This window comes from Choloepus didactylus, chromosome 4, assembly GCF_015220235.1.
Source record: "Choloepus didactylus isolate mChoDid1 chromosome 4, mChoDid1.pri, whole genome shotgun sequence".
NCBI classification, from domain to species: domain Eukaryota; kingdom Metazoa; phylum Chordata; class Mammalia; order Pilosa; family Megalonychidae; genus Choloepus; species Choloepus didactylus.
Window position 1 is genome coordinate 123,533,680 of NC_051310.1, and position 14,230 is coordinate 123,547,909.

Sequence of the window (14,230 nt, forward strand, 5' to 3'; positions counted from 1 at the left end):
TCAAGGGGGCACTACATCTTTTTTTTTTTCCTTGTTTTTCTTTTCTTTTTTTTTTTTTTTTAACTTTCCCTTCTTTTTTAAATCAACTGTATGAAAAAAAAAAGTTAAAAAGAAAACAAACATAAAATAAAAGAACATTTCAAAGAGACCATAACAAGGGGGTAAGAAAAAGACAACTAACCTAAGATAACTGCTTAACTTCCAACATGTTCCTACTTTACCCCAAGAAAGTTACCTAATATAGCAACATTTCTGTGAACTTGTTCCTACTATATCCATCAGAAATTAACAGACCATAGTCATTTCTGGGCATCCCCAGAACGTTAAATAGCTTATCTGTTCTTCTTGGATTATTGTTCCCCCTTCCTTAATTGCTCTCTACTGCTAGTTCCCCTACATTCTACATTATAAACCATTTGTTTTACATTTTTCAAAGTTCACATTAGTGGTAGCATATAATATTTCTCTTTTTGTGCCTGGCTTATTTCGCTCAGCATTATGTCTTCAAGGTTCATCCATGTTGTCATATGTTTCACGAGATCGTTCCTTCTTACTGCCGCGTAGTATTCCATCGTGTGTATATACCACATTTTATTTATCCACTCATCTGTTGAAGGACATTTGGGTTGTTTCCATCTCTTGGCAATTGTGAATAATGCTGCTATGAACATTGGCGTGCAGATATCTGTTCGTGTCACTGCTTTCCGATCTTCCGGGTATATACCGAGAAGTGCAATCGCTGGATCGAATGGTAGCTCTATATCTAGTTTTCTAAGGAACTGCCAGACTGACTTCCAGAGTGGCTGAACCATTATACAGTCCCACCAACAATGAATAAGAGTTCCAATTTCTCCACATCCCCTCCAGCATTTGTAGTTTCCTGTTTGTTTAATGGCAGCCATTCTAACCGGTGTTAGATGGTATCTCATTGTGGTCTTAATTTGCATCTCTCTAATAGCTAGTGAAGCTGAACATTTTTTCATGTGTTTCTTGGCCATTTGTATTTCCTCTTCAGAGAACTGTCTTTTCATATCTTTTGCCCATTTTATAATTGGGCTGTCTGTACTACTGTCATTGAGTTGTAGGATTTCTTTGTATATGCAAGATATCAGTCTTTTGTCAGATACATGGTTTCCAAAACTTTTTTCCCATTGAGTTGGCTGCCTCTTTACCTTTTTGAGAAATTCCTTTGAGGTGCAGAAACTTCTAAGCTTGAGGAGTTCCCATTTATCTATTTTCTCTTTTGTTGCTTGTGCTTTGGGTGTAAAGTCTAGGAAGTGGCCGCCTAATACAAGGTCTTGAAGATGTTTTCCTACATTTTCTTCTAGGAGTTTTATGGTACTTTCTTTTATATTGAGATCTTTGGTCCATTTTGAGTTAATTTTTGTGTAGGGGGTGAGGTAGGGGTCCTCTTTCATTCTTTTGGATATGGATATCCAACTCTCCCAGCCCCATTTGTTGAAAAGACCATTATGGCTCAGTTCACTGACTTTGGGGGCCTTATCAAAGATCAGTCGGCCATAGATCTGAGGGTCTATCTCTGAATTCTCAATTCGATTCCATTGATCTATATGTCTATCTTTGTGCCAGTACCATGCTGTTTTGGCAACTTTGGCTTTATAATAAGCTTCAAAGTCAGGGAGTGTAAGTCCTCCCACTTCGTTTTTCTTTTTTAGAGTGTCTTTAGCAATTCGAGGCATCTTCCCTTTCCAAATAAATTTGATAAGTAGCTTTTCCAAGTCTGCAAAGTAGGTTGTTGGAATTTTGATTGGGATTGCATTGAATCTGTAGATGAGTTTGGGTAGAATTGACATCTTAATGACATTTAGCCTTCCTATCCATGAACATGGAATATTTTTCCATCTTTTAAGGTCCCCTTCTATTTCTTTTAGTAGAGTTATGTAGTTTTCTTTGTATAGGTCTTTTACATCTTTGGTTAAGTTTATTCCTAGGTACTTGATTTTCTTAGTTGCTATTGAAAATGGTATCTTTTTCTTGAGTGTCTCTTCAGTTTGTTCATTTCTAGCATATAGAAACATTACTGACTTATGTGCATTAATCTTGTATCCCGCTACTTTGCTAAATTTGTTTATTAGCTCTAGTAGGTGTATCGTCGATTTCTCAGGGTTTTCTAGATATAAGATCATATCATCTGCAAACAATGATAGTTTTACTTCTTCTTTTCCAATTTGGATGCCTTTTATTTCTTTGTCTTGCCGGATTGCCCTGGCTAGCACTTCCAGCACAATGCTGAATAACAGTGGTGACAGCGGGCATCCTTGTCTTGTTCCTGATCTTAGAGGGAAGGCTTTCAGTCTCTCACCATTGAGTACTATGCTGGCTGTGGGTTTTTCATATATGCTCTTTATCATGTTGAGGAAGTTTCCTTCAATTCCTACCTTTTGAAGTGTTTTTATCAAAAAGGGATGTTGGATTTTGTCAAATGCTTTTTCAGCATCTATTGAGATGATCAATTGATTTTTCCCTTTTGACTTGTTCATGTGTTGTAATACATTGATTGTTTTTCTTATGTTGAACCATCCTTGCATGCCTGGAATGAACCCCACTTGGTCATGGTGTATGATTTTTTTAATGTGTCTTTGGATTCGAATTGCAAGTATTTTGTTGAGGATTTTTGCATCTATATTCATTAGGGAGATTGGCCGGTAGTTTTCCTTTTTTGTAGCATCTTTGCCTGGTTTTGGTATTAGATTGATGTTAGCTTCATAAAATGAGTTAGGTAGTGTTCCATTTTCTTCAATGTTTTGAAAGAGTTTGAGTAAGATTGGTGTCAGTTCTTTCTGGAAAGTTTGGTAGAATTCCCCTGTGAAGCCATCTGGCCCTGGCATTTATTTGTGGGAAGATTTTTGATGACTGATTGGATCTCTTTCCTTGTGATGGGTTGGTTGAGGTCTTCTATTTCTTCTCTGGTCAGTCTAGGTTGTTCATAAGTTTCCAGGAAATTGTCCATTTCCTCTACATTATCCAGTTTGTTGCCATACAGTTGTTCATAATATCCTCTTATAATTTTTTTAATTTCTTCAGGATCTGCAGTTATGTCACCTTTTTCATTCATTATTTTGTTGATATGGGTCTTCTCTCTTTTTGATTTTGTCAGTCTAGCTAGGGGCTTGTCAATCTTGTTGATCTTCTCAAAGAACCAACTTTTGGTGATATTTATCCTTTCTATTGTTTTTTTGTTCTCTATGTCATTTATTTCTGCTTTAATCCTTGTTATTTCTTTTCTTGTACTTGGTTTAGGATTGGTTTGCTGTTCATTTTCTAGCTTCTTCAGTTGATCCATTAGTTCTTTGATTTTGGCTCTTTCTTCCTTTTTAATATATGCGTTTAGTGCTATAAATTTCCCCCTTAGCACTGCTTTTGCTGCATCCCATAGGTTTTGGTATGTTGTGTTGTCATTTTCATTCGTCTCTATATATTTAGCAATTTCTCTTGCTATTTCTTCTTTAACCCACTGATTGTTTAGGAGTGTGTTGTTTAACCTCCAGGTATTTGTGAATTTTCTAAGTCTCTGATGGTTATTGACTTCTAATTGTATTCCATTGTGGTCAGAGAATGTGCTCTGAATAATTTCAATCTTTTTAAATTTATTGAGGCTTGTTTTATGTCCCAGCATATGATCTATTCTGGAGAAAGTTCCATGAGCACTAGAAAAGTATGTGTATCCTGGTGATTTGGGATGTAATGTCCTGTAGATGTCTGTTAAATCTAATTCATTTATCAGATTGTTTAGGTTTTCAATTTCCTTATTGGTCTTCTGTCTGGTTGATCTATCTATAGGAGAGAGTGATGTGTTGAAGTCTCCCACAATTATTGTGGAAACATCAATTGCTTCCTTTAGTTTTGCCAGTGTTTCTCTCATGTATTTTGTGGCACCTTGATTGGGTGCATAGACATTTACGATTGTTATTTCTTCTTGCTGAATTGCCCCTTTTATTAGTATGTAGTGGCCTTCTTTGTCTCTCAAAACATCCCTGCATTTGAAGTCTATTTTATCTGAGATTAATATTGCTACACCTGCTTTCTTTTGGCTGTGGCTTGCATGAAATATTTTTTTCCATCCTTTCACTTTCAGTTTCTTTGTGTCCCTGTGTCTAAGATGAGTCTCTTGTATGCAACATATTGATGGTTCATTTTTTTTGATCCATTCTGCGAATCTATATCTTTTAATTGGGGAGTTTAATCCATTTACATTCAACGTTAAAACCGTGAAGGCATTTCTTGAATCGGCCATCTTATCCTTTGGTTTATGTTTGCCATATTTTTCCCTCTCTCTATTAATATCCTTTATTGTACCCATACCGAATCTCTTTAGTACTGAACCTTTCTCCAGGTCTCTCTGTCCTGTCTTTGTTTCTCTGTCTGTAGGGTTCCCTTTAGTATCTCCAGTAGGGCAGGTCTCTTGTTAGCAAATTCTCTCAGCATTTGTTTGTCTGTGAAAAATTTAAGCTCTCCCTCAAATTTGAAGGAGAGCTTTGCTGGATAAAGTATTCTTGGCTGGAAATTTTTCTCACTCAGAATTTTAAATATATCGTGCCACTGCCTTCTTGCCCCCATGGTGGCTGCTGAGTAGTCACTACTTAGTCTTATGCTGTTTCCTTTGTATGTGGTGAATTGCTTTTCTCTTGCTGCTTTCAGAACTTGCTCCTTCTCTTCTGTGTTTGACAGTGTGATCAGTATATGTCTCGGAGTGGGTTTATTTGGATTTATTCTATTTGGAGTTCGCTGAGCATTTATGATTTGTGTATTTATGTTGTTTAGAAGATTTGGGAAGTTTTCCCCAACAATTTCTTTGAATACTCTTCCTAGACCTTTACCCTTTTCTTCCCCTTCTGGGACACCAATGAGTCTTATATTTGGACGTTTCATATTATCTATCATATCCCTGTGGTCCATTTCGATTTTTTCAATTTTTTTCCCCGTTCTTTCTTTTATGCTTTCATTTTCCATTCTGTCATCTTCCGGGTCACTGATTCGTTGTTCAACTTCCTCTAGTCTTGTACTATGAGTGTCCAGAATGTTTTTAATTTGGTCAACAGTTTCTTTAATTTCCATAAGATCATCCATTTTTTTTATTTAGTCTTGCAATGTCTTCTTTATGCTCTTCTAGAGTCTTCTTGATTTCCTTCATATCCCGTACTATGGTCTCATTGTTCATCTTTAGTTCTTTGAGTAGCTGCTCTAGGTGCTGTGTCTCTTCTGGTCTTTTGATTTGGGTGCTTGGGCTTGGGTTATCCATATCGTCTGGTTTTTTCATATGCTTTATAATTTTCTGTTGTTTTTGGCCTCGTGGCATTTGCTGAACTTGATAGGGTTCTTTTAGGGTTTGTAGACCTATTGAAGTCCTTATCTCTAATTTATCAGATCTACAGCTTCGTGGAGTACACTTTCTCTAACTAACCAGCAGGTGGCGTCCACGAGCCACCTGTTCTCCACAAGCCAGTTCTCCCCTGCTTAGCCTTTTTGGTGAGTGGGGGAGTGAGTCTTGTGGGGCCCAATTGGTGTACCAAGCTTGCGTGTGTAGTTGGTGTTGCCTGCCCTGTATGTGGGGCGTGTTTCTGGGCAGTCGGGGAGGGGGGTGGCCCTAACAATCAAATCTCCCTGATGATCCTAGAGTTTTAAAGCTGCTGCAATAGTCTAATCCTTCAGTTCAGTCCTGCCACAGTTTGTCTCTGCCACTGACCCACAAGTCCTTGGTATTGGCGTATGGCTCCTGAGACTTGCAAGTGGGCCCCTCTTCCAGGCTGTGCACCCCGGGTCCTCTGTTGAGGGATGACTGTGCTATGTCACAGGTGAGTGCTGTCCCCCGAGGGCAGTTCTGGGCTGCTGGGCTGTGTACGGAGGCTCCCAGTCTGCTCAAATAATGGCTGAATGGGGCTTTGTTAATTCACACTTCTCCACCTTCCCAGCTCTGGGACAATCAGCTGAGGTTGCAGGGAAGGCTAATGTCCACGCCCAGTTTTGTGGTGTGTGCCTGTTATTTGAAGCACTTCCGTCACACTGGGTTGTCTGGGGCAGCTCTGGGCTATGGGGCTGGCGATGGGCAGGAGTGTTTCCTGTCCACCAGGATGGTGGCTGTGAGCGGACACCCCCCTTTTCTTGGGAAGTTGTGTTGTTTAGTGAATTTTCTCAGCCACTGGATTATTGCCTTTTGTCTCAGAGCTCTCTTAGTTCTGCTCTTGACTTGACGTGCCCAAATTGCAATTCTTTGAAGCTTTCTGTATTGGGCTTCTTAGAGTAATTGTTTTAGAAAAGGAAAAAAGGATTAAAAAAAAAAAAAAACTGCCCTCCTCAGAGATCTCATGGGTTATTGAAATGCTAATAGACAAAGCAACCAGGGCCATTAAGGAAAGGTACACAGGGCAGAGAGATCAGCTTTTCTTCGGGATTTGCATATGCGCCTCAAGGCCTGAGCTCCGCCCTTCCCCTTTCTGTGTTCACCAGAACTCCAAAAATCCTCTGCTTTTATTTTGGAGTTTTGCGTGTTATTTTTTTTTTTCTGTGCCTGTCTCCTCTCTGCTGGGCTGGCAGCTCTCAGATTCTCTGGTGTCTGGTCTCCGTCTATCTATGGTTGGAGTCTGGATCAGTAGAATGAGTTTCCGAGAAGGGCTACCACTGCAGTTCTCCCTTCTCCTTCCCGGAGCTGACAGCCCCTCCTCCCACGGGACTGAGCCTGGCAGGGAGGGGTGCGGGTCCCCTGGCCGCAAAAACTTACAGATTTCGCTGATCTCAGCAGTTCCACGTTTTCATGAGTGTTGTATGAAGTATGCCCAAAGACAGATTGCTCTGTGGTGTCCAGTCCACGCAGTTCCTGGCTTTTTACCTACTTTCCTGGAGGAGTAACTAAAACTTACAGCTCACCAGTCTGCCATCTTGCCCCGCCTCTCCTCATACTTTTAACATGAGTATGTTAAAGTCATGTTTTGGCCTGCTTTCTGCTAGACTAGCTCTAACTGCACCTGTTTCTTGGCACGCCATGTTCACTCCACTGCTCTCTTCTCACTGGCCTGTACTGCCACCTTCAGTCAATACTTGGGCAACAAGCACTGGAGCTCTCCCAAGAGAGCAATGCAGCAACCAGCTTCTTCAGCAAACTTAATTTTTAGAAGACTTAACCAAGCATCAATGGTCTGGTTGGATGGTGGTGCACCGTCATCAAAAGGCCAATCAAGAATATGGATGCTTCTTTCTCCACAAGAACAGTGTCATAAGTTGCTTCAAATACTCTTACTATTGTGGTAACTCCATACTTCTTAAGTTCCTCTATAAATTTGCTTAAGGTTGCATTGGTTGGATTGTGTGTAATAAGAAATCTCATTCTTCTGTGTGTCTTCCACAGGAGCTGGGCAGTTCATTTGAGAATGTTAATTAGTTAAAAAACACTCAAGAAGGTTATGAAAGAATTTTAAAAATTGAATACAGAAATGTAAAGAAACTGAAGTTTACTTCAACATACTCGACTTGAAATTCTCAGTGCTTTGAATATGAATTTGGGAGTAATGGGAAATAAAATGAACCTCCTGACAAGAAGCAGTGATTCTTCAATCCAGTAATACTGAGGCAATATAAAGAAGTGCACTGAGGTTTACCCAATCCAGGTCAGAACTCTTGTAAAATTCTCTGCGGATTGAAATTCAACACTTCTGTGTCCAGTTTAACCACTCTTAGGGGGGTTCCTTGGAGCAGTAATGAGTTTCTATAGTTCACTTGTCTGCATAGAAGTTGTGCTGTGCCTGGCAGTAATCTCCACTGCCCTTCAGAAACTCCATAAATGTGTGACCAAGAACACCACAGAACTGAGAAATATGTTCCTCATTGAAGATTGTGGCCTAGTCATACAGCCGATCCCCAGGCGGCGTTGGAGCAGCAGCGGCAGTGGCACCAGGCTCTGCCGTGCAGTGAGTGGCTCCGAGGAGAGTGCATTGCTGAGCCGGCCCACAGCTGAGGGAGCCAACACGCACACCGAGGCCTATTTGCTAATGTTTTATTAGGGATTGTTATGGCCACGTTCATGTGGGATACTGTTAGTTCTCTCTCTCTCTCTCTTTTTTTTTTTTAATACTGGTATCAGGATAATACTAGCTTCAGGAAATGAATGGGAAATTGTTACTTCCTCTTTAATTTTCTGGAAGAGTTTGTGTAGTATGAATGTTAAGTCTTCTTTAGGCATTTGATAGAACTCTCCAGTGAAACTTTCTGGGTGTGGAGATTTAGTTTTGGGAGTTTTACAATTATGAATTCATTCAGTTTCTTTAATACTTATATGGCTATTTATTTATTTCATAGTGAGTTTTTTTAGCTTGTGTTTCTCAAGGAAGTGGTCCATTTTGTCTAAATTGTCAAATTTATGCATGTAAAATTGTTCATGGTATTGATGTTTCCTTTTGATGTCTGCAGGTTCTAAGTGATATCTCATGTTTCATTCTGGATATTGGCAATTTATTTCTTCTTTCTTCTTTCCTTTTTTTGTCAGTCTTTTTAGAAGTTTATTGATTTTTTGAGTTTTTTAAAGAACCAGCTTTTTTCTGTTTCAGTTTAGTGATTTCTGCCCTCAACTTTATTATTGCCTTCCATCCCCTTGTTTGGGATTTATTTTGCTCCTCTTTTTACAGGTTCCTGAGGTAGGAGTTTAGATTATTCATTTGAGACTTTCCTTTCCTACATGTTTGTGTTTAATGTTATGAATTTCCCTTTCAAGACTACCTTCCATTTCTGGTATTTTGCATAACATACTGGAACAGGTTTTGGTACCAGAGAAGTGGGGTTCTGCTGAGTTTGCAAATACCAAACATGTTGTAATGGCTTTTTAAATAGATAAGGGGAAGATGCTGGAAGAATTCTGAGGAGCCTGATAGAAAGGGCCTTGATTGCTTTGAAGAAACTGTTTGGTAGAAATGCGGACTCTAAAGATATTTCTGATGAGGCCTTTAGATAGAAATGTTGAATGTGTCATTGCAAACTGGAAGAGCGGTGATCCTTGTTTTAAAGTGGCAGAGAATTTGGCAAAATTGAGTCCTGGTGTTGGATGGAAGGCAAAATTTGAAAGCGACAAGCTGGGATACTTAGATGAAGAGATCTCCAAACTAAATGTGGAAAATGCAGCCTGGCTTCTCCCTGCAGCTTATAGTAAAATGCGAGAGGAAAGAGAGAAGCTGAGAACTGAACTCTTAGGTACAAAGAAACCAGAAATTGATGGTCTGGAAAATTCTGGGCTTCCAGAAAGTGAGACCCCAGAGGATAATATGCCACGTGAGGATTTAACAAAACTTGGAACCAGCCCGCCATTTCAGTACAAGCCAGGATTGGAGATGGAGTTATCAAGAAAGGATTTGTGGAAAGTCCTATTGTCTGATGGTTTTGGCCCTTGTATGCTGCGTGCCAAACTAACAAATTTTTTTGCGAGATCTGTATGAATAGGACCACTGCCAGTCTGGACTAAAAGGCACAGAAAAGGGACAAATTGAAGGAAAGATGACTTCAAAGATAGAACCAAGGAATCTAAGGTCTGGAGCCAAGAAATCTCAGGCCAGGAGAACTGACCTACCTATGCATGTGGAAAGGGTGAGTTTGCCCTGGAGGCAGAGGGTGGACCTTCTGCCTGGATGCTCAGAAAGAGTGCTGCCACCCCAGGCCTCAGAGAATTTGGAGCACATTCCCTGGAGATTGGGAAGAGCCTGGACACCACCCCAGTGTTTGGAGAGGGGAGAGCCTTTGCCCCAGAGATGCAGACTCCAGGTGGCACCCTGATGCTTGAGGAGGATGGGGCTGAGAAGAAGGTGGTCTCTCCAGTGTGTGGATATCTTGGAGCAATCACCCCAGCATTTGGAGAAAAAAAGACCACTGCATAAGCCTTTGGAAAGGGTGGGACTTCCGCTCTCTCAAGCCCTGATCAATGTGCTGGTTTGAATCTATTATGTCCCCCACAAAAGCCGCTCTCTCAAGCCCCAAGGATAAAATGACATTCTATAAATGAGACTCAGACTTTGAAATCTAGTGAAGTATGCCCTGTGGGTTTTAGGAACTGTTTTGGTCCCATAAACTCTGTTTTCCTTTCAGTTTCTCCCTGTGGCAATGGGAATATTTATCAACGACTATCCCTTCTTTGTATATTGGCAGCAGATGACTTGTTCTGAGTTTCACAGGGCCACAGCCAGAGGAGAATATTGCCTTAGGACAAACCATGCCTGTAACTGATTTTGATAAGATTTTGTACTTATCTATATTGAGATGGAAGGAATGTACTTTTGCATTTGGAAATAGCATGTCTTTCTGGGGTCCAGGAGCTGGAATGTGCCTGTTTGAAATGTTATGGACCCCAGAAGAGCCATGATCTTTTAATCCAATCTTGTTTGGGTAGAACCTTTTGATTGAGTGTTTCCATGCAGATATGATTCACCCAACTGTGGGTGAGACCTTTGATTAAATTTATTTCCCTGGAGGTATGGACCCTGCCCATTCAGGGTGGGTCTTGAGAGACTCCATCAGCTTTTCTTCAGTGAAGGTATCCTTGTTTATGCCTTAGTTTGGACACATTTTATGCCCTTAGAACTGTAATTTGTAGCCCAATAAATCCCCTTTATAAAAGCCAATCCATTTCTGGTATTTTGTGTAATGACCACATCAGCAAACTGGAACAGTTAAAGTACATGCTTGATATGATTTCAGTTCTTTTAAATTTGTTCTGTGAGCACTTGAAAAAAAAAGTGTATTCTGATGCCATTGGGTAGAGTATTCTATAAATGTTCATTAGATCATTTGGATTGAAGGTGTTGTTGAGTTCTTTTAAATCCTTGATGATTTTCTGCCTAATTCTATGAATTGTTGAGAGAGCATATTGAATTCTCTAACCATAATTGTGGATTTTTCTATTTCTCCTTTCAGTTATCAGTTATTGCTTTACTTATTTTGCAACTTTGTTGTTTGGTATGTATACCTTTAGGATTGCTGTTTCTTCCTGGTGAATTGACCATTTTATCATTGTAAAATGTCCCGCTTTGTATTGGGTAAGTATCTTTGCCCCTGCTTTCCTTTGATTAATTTTTGCATAACAAATCTTTTTCCATCCTCTTGCTTTCAACCTGCATTCCCAAATTTGAGAAGTTTTCAACCATTATTTCTTTGAGTATTTTTTAGTCCCATCTTCTTTCTCCTCTCTTTCCAGGAACTGATGATATGAATGTTAGGTTGTTTGTTATAGTCCCACAGTTTCCTTTGCCTATGCTTATTTTTTTTCTCATTCTGTTTTCTCCTTGTCCAGATTGGGCAGTTTTTATTGTTTCATCTTTCAGTTCACTGATTCTTTTGTTGTCCCTCCCCCACCCCCCCATCCCCCAATTCTGAGGTTAGGTTCATCCATTGAGCTTTTAATTTTGGTTATTATTTTTTTCAATTCTAAAATTTCCATTTGTTTCTTCTTTATAGTTCTCTATTTATTTCCTGAGACTTTTCTTTGCTGAAACTAGGTTCTCCTCTGACTTTACCCTAATGGGAGAGGGAGGGTTTCTTTGTTACAGCTGAATGGGGTTGGAAGTCCAGGCTTTCCATGTATTCTCCACTCACACTGTGGGGGGATATAGGGGTCTCACTACCAGATGGCAGACATGAAATCCCTGGCTTCCTTCTTGGTCTTCTTTGAACACCCTGTTGGGATTATTGGGATGCCTTATTATAGCCTCATGAGGTCTAGTCTCCCCACTTGGCTTTTGCTGGTGAGGGTGAGGATGGGGCTACGGTTTTTTCTGTGGTGTTTTGCTGGAATATGTGATAAGTGGTTATTATCTATTATCTAAAAAGTTTCCTATTGTACTAGGTTGCCCTTTTCCTGGTCCTTTGGCTAGAGAGAGCAGAATTTAGTTGGGGCTTTTTTTTCTGTGTGTCTGTGCCCATTGGAATTTTTTGGTTGCAGACTTCTTTAACTCCATGTCTTGGATATGTGAGGCTAAAAGAAAACTGAAGGAACTCACCACTGTGTCTTTCCTTGGGGCCTGTGATCCCTAGACTCCTTCATTCCACTCTTTGAAGTTTTGTTATGTTTGTTTTATATATAAAAGCCTGGGTTTTTAGTTACACTTAGTAGGAAGAATAGGGAAAATTATATCTACTTTATCTTTTTCAGAAGTAGAAATTCTTCTAAGTCTCTTTTAATCAAAAAACCCTTGTTTTTTTTTTTGTTGTTGTTGTTTTAAAATTATTGGCAGTAACTTGTAGAGGCATTGCTATAGGATGTCCCATGGATGTATCTGATTAATTCCTCCTATTGTTGTCATTTACGTTGTTTTCTATCTTTTGTGTTTCACATAGTATAAAAGTAGGACTAAAGGTGTAATTAGATCCAAGAATATTTCATAGGTGATATGTGCGTCATGTAGCATCACACCAAGCAAAACATAATGTCTAGTTGTCTTAGTGAAGTTAATGTTGATCATTGGGTTAAGGTGATGACATCGTGATCCCATTACCGCGAAGTTATATTTTTCCCCTTTCAACCTGAAAGTAAATATAGTGTCATATAAAAAGACAACAATTAAAAGTAGAGAGATAAGGGAAAAGAAGTAAGGAAGTGACCATCAGGAATTCAACTAAAGATGTGCCTTTTTGCACTTGGTTGTAAATTAGACTGGTCTTATAAAGCACTTAAGGATAATCAAAAGTGCATAAAAAAGTTTATAAGGAAACAATCAAAAGTACTTTTCAAATAGTTTTGTATCTGAAAATTTTTATACCTTACAATGATATTTTAATATTATTTATTCTATATGAATCAACAGATGAATCTTAGCATCACTAAAAGTAGAAAAAACAGAAATTATGTGCTTCAAAAATGTGAGGCTTTAGTAAATGTATAGCAAACCTATTAAGTATTTTTTTCTGAAATACAGAATTTTATTAAGCCTCTAGATACTTCTGCCACTTACCAGGAAATAGAAAAAGGGAAACCAGTTAAATGATATCTAGGGAAGCAATCAGTCAAATTCAGAATGTGGGGGCCTTCAATGGAATGTATGCCGTAATTTCTACAGCAGATCAACAGCTTGCAAAAAAGGGGAGGTTAATTGGTTACAGAATAGATGAGACTTAAGAGAAATAATAATCAAATGTAATTTGTGGACCATGTTTAGATCCTGACTTGAAGAAATCAACTGGAAAATAAGATCCTGACTTGAAGAAATCAACTGGAAAATAAACATCTTTGAGACAAATGAAGAAACTTAAAAATGGATGAATATTAGGCATTACTAAGGGATTATTGTTAATCTTGTTAGGTGTGTTAATGTGATTGATAAATAATATAAAAAGAAATTATCAGGTGGAGCGCATACTGAATTATTTCATGGTAAATAAGTTGATCTCTAAGGTTTATTTTAAAATAACTGGCAAAAAAACAAAAACAAAAGGAAGGAGTAGGGGAAAAAGTGACTTATAGTGGGAGGGTAGAAGAAAAGATTGTCAAAATGTTGATAATTGTTGAAGATGGGTGATGTGTACCTAAGGGTGTATTTTAATTTTTTTTTTATTATTGGTGATGTTTGAAATTTTCCATAATAAAAATTTTGAAAAAGCATATTGAAATAAAGTTAAAATATATTTTAAAATCAAATTTATATTTTAATCTGAAGAATAAGCAGAATCAATTAAACAGTTATTTAATGAACAAATTTGCAATAATACTATTTGAACTACTTGGAAAAGATATCTGCAAGACACTCTGGGAGTTAAAAAAAAAAAAAAACACATGGAATAGTCAACCATTGCTCCTTGGAACATTTATGGTTTTCTATTATAAATTAAATTTATCCTTAATGAAATAATTTTTGATTCTGGAGGAAAAATAACAAGTTATTTTTTTAAATTCAGGCAGAAGAAAACAAAAGATTGAGGGAACTCCAACTTGAACAAGAAGAAAAATTGGCTACAGAATTGGCTAAACTAAAGCACGAAAGCCTAAAGGATGAAAAGATGAGGCAACAAGTAAGAGAAAACAGGTATCTTGGTTTCTGTAAATTTATTTATTTAATTTTCATCTTTAAACTTTCATATAAGTTTTAGCACCTGAGAGTGACACATTTTTTTGTTTATATATTTGAACTCAGTTAAAATTTCTCCTGGAAATACTTAAATCTTATAGATATTCATTTGAGGAAAGAAGCTGTATCCATAGAAGTAAAATGTTAGTGTTTTGTTTTTTTTTTATTGTAGCTATCCTAGTGGG

The 14,230-nt window shown here is 38.4% G+C and overlaps 1 protein-coding gene across 1 annotated transcript in view; it reads left to right on the plus strand.

Moving 5' to 3' along the window:
• Positions 1-14,230, plus strand: part of MNS1 (meiosis specific nuclear structural 1) — a 110,725-nt gene that overhangs the window by 37,862 nt on the left and 58,633 nt on the right. Inside the window, exon 3 of the mRNA XM_037833872.1 lies at positions 13,876-14,003. Coding sequence (XP_037689800.1) covers positions 13,876-14,003 — 128 coding nt within the window. The remainder of the gene's footprint in view (positions 1-13,875; positions 14,004-14,230) is intronic.